The sequence below is a fragment of the Austrofundulus limnaeus genome, unplaced genomic scaffold, assembly GCF_001266775.1.
Source record: "Austrofundulus limnaeus strain Quisiro unplaced genomic scaffold, Austrofundulus_limnaeus-1.0 Scaffold2975, whole genome shotgun sequence".
In the NCBI taxonomy this organism is placed as follows: Eukaryota; Metazoa; Chordata; class Actinopteri; order Cyprinodontiformes; family Rivulidae; genus Austrofundulus; species Austrofundulus limnaeus.
Window position 1 is genome coordinate 2644 of NW_013955377.1, and position 1226 is coordinate 3869.

General features: G+C 38.9%; 1 protein-coding gene across 1 annotated transcript in view; it reads left to right on the forward strand.

Moving 5' to 3' along the window:
* Positions 1–1226, forward strand: part of LOC106511600 (G2/M phase-specific E3 ubiquitin-protein ligase) — a gene marked incomplete in the record, with an annotated part of 6579 nt that overhangs the window by 2598 nt on the left and 2755 nt on the right. Inside the window, 6 exon segments of the mRNA XM_014000355.1 lie at positions 50–297; positions 394–516; positions 608–685; positions 763–810; positions 883–1008; positions 1081–1226. Of these exon segments, the coding sequence (XP_013855809.1) occupies positions 415–516; positions 608–685; positions 763–810; positions 883–1008; positions 1081–1226 (500 nt within the window).

The following is a 1226-nucleotide window of genomic DNA, read 5'->3' on the forward strand; positions in this document are numbered from 1 at the left end:
CTTCTTTGTTATTGTGTTTAATATTGCTTTGTCACCATTGATTATTCAGGCAACCCAGTGAATGAGGGGACAGGAACCACAAGCTCCAAAATTAACCTGAATTGGAGCTTGTCTGAACTGAATAACTTTGTATGTCAAAGTTACCCACACATCAGCCTAAATCTGGTTGGCTTTGAGTTGGCAAGAGCTGGAAAAGGACGAAAGTTAAAAAAATTACAAGTGAATTCTGTGAGGGAGCTGAAGGAAAAGGTTGGCAAAAGCAGACTCTACATTCTACCACGAGCAGATGTGTCACAGGTATGGTTGTTTTGTACACAAAAATTATTTTGTGTAGTATGGTATATCCAGAGTAATGTGTTCCACCATAATGTGAAATGTCTTGGCCATCTCTAGGAAACCGACTCAACCTCAGTAATGTCCAGGAGTTTGTTTACAGAACCCTCAACTGCACCAGACGTGCAGGATATCTCTCCAGAGGCTGAGAGCACCAACAGCCAACATTTAGGAGTAGAACAGGTTGACCATTTCAAGAACAATATATGCGTTTTAGCTTTGTATCTTATTTCTGATGTTGACTTTAACAAGCTCTGTACTGTATTCACAATAGACACTTCTAGATTGGCGATCTCTGCGGTCCCAGCAAGACAAAGAGTACGAGGAGTCTTTGTTAGCAGACCAAGAAAATGTAACTTAACATTTTTTGTTATCAACATTTGTTGTTGTTGTTGTTGTTGTTGTTGCTCACATTTTATTTTCTACCAGGAAAGGAGAAGACAGTGTTACAAGGCCTGGGAGGAAAGACGCATAAAAGTAAGAACTATTACATTGTTAGGATGATAGTGGTTTATGGATTACCTACAGGTTTTAGTGTTCATGTTTTAGGCAATTGAAGAACGCCAGCAACGACTTGCACAATATAAAGAACCGTCAAGTGGACTGCTGTTGAAGTTCAAATATCCGAATGGATTTATCAGAAAGAGAACTTTCAATGTGTCTGACCCAATTCAGGTAATGTGTTCATTCAGAGCATGTATATTATTTATTTTCAAGTGACAGAAATTGCACTACCTTTTTTTTAAGGTCTTGTTTGACTTTGTTGGACAAGATGAAATGGCAAGTGAAATATTCAGTGTTCAACAAGCAACATCATCCATACCAATTGAGAGTACCTCGTCAGGCTCACTTATGGATCATGACATAACAACATCTGCCACTCTGTACGTGCT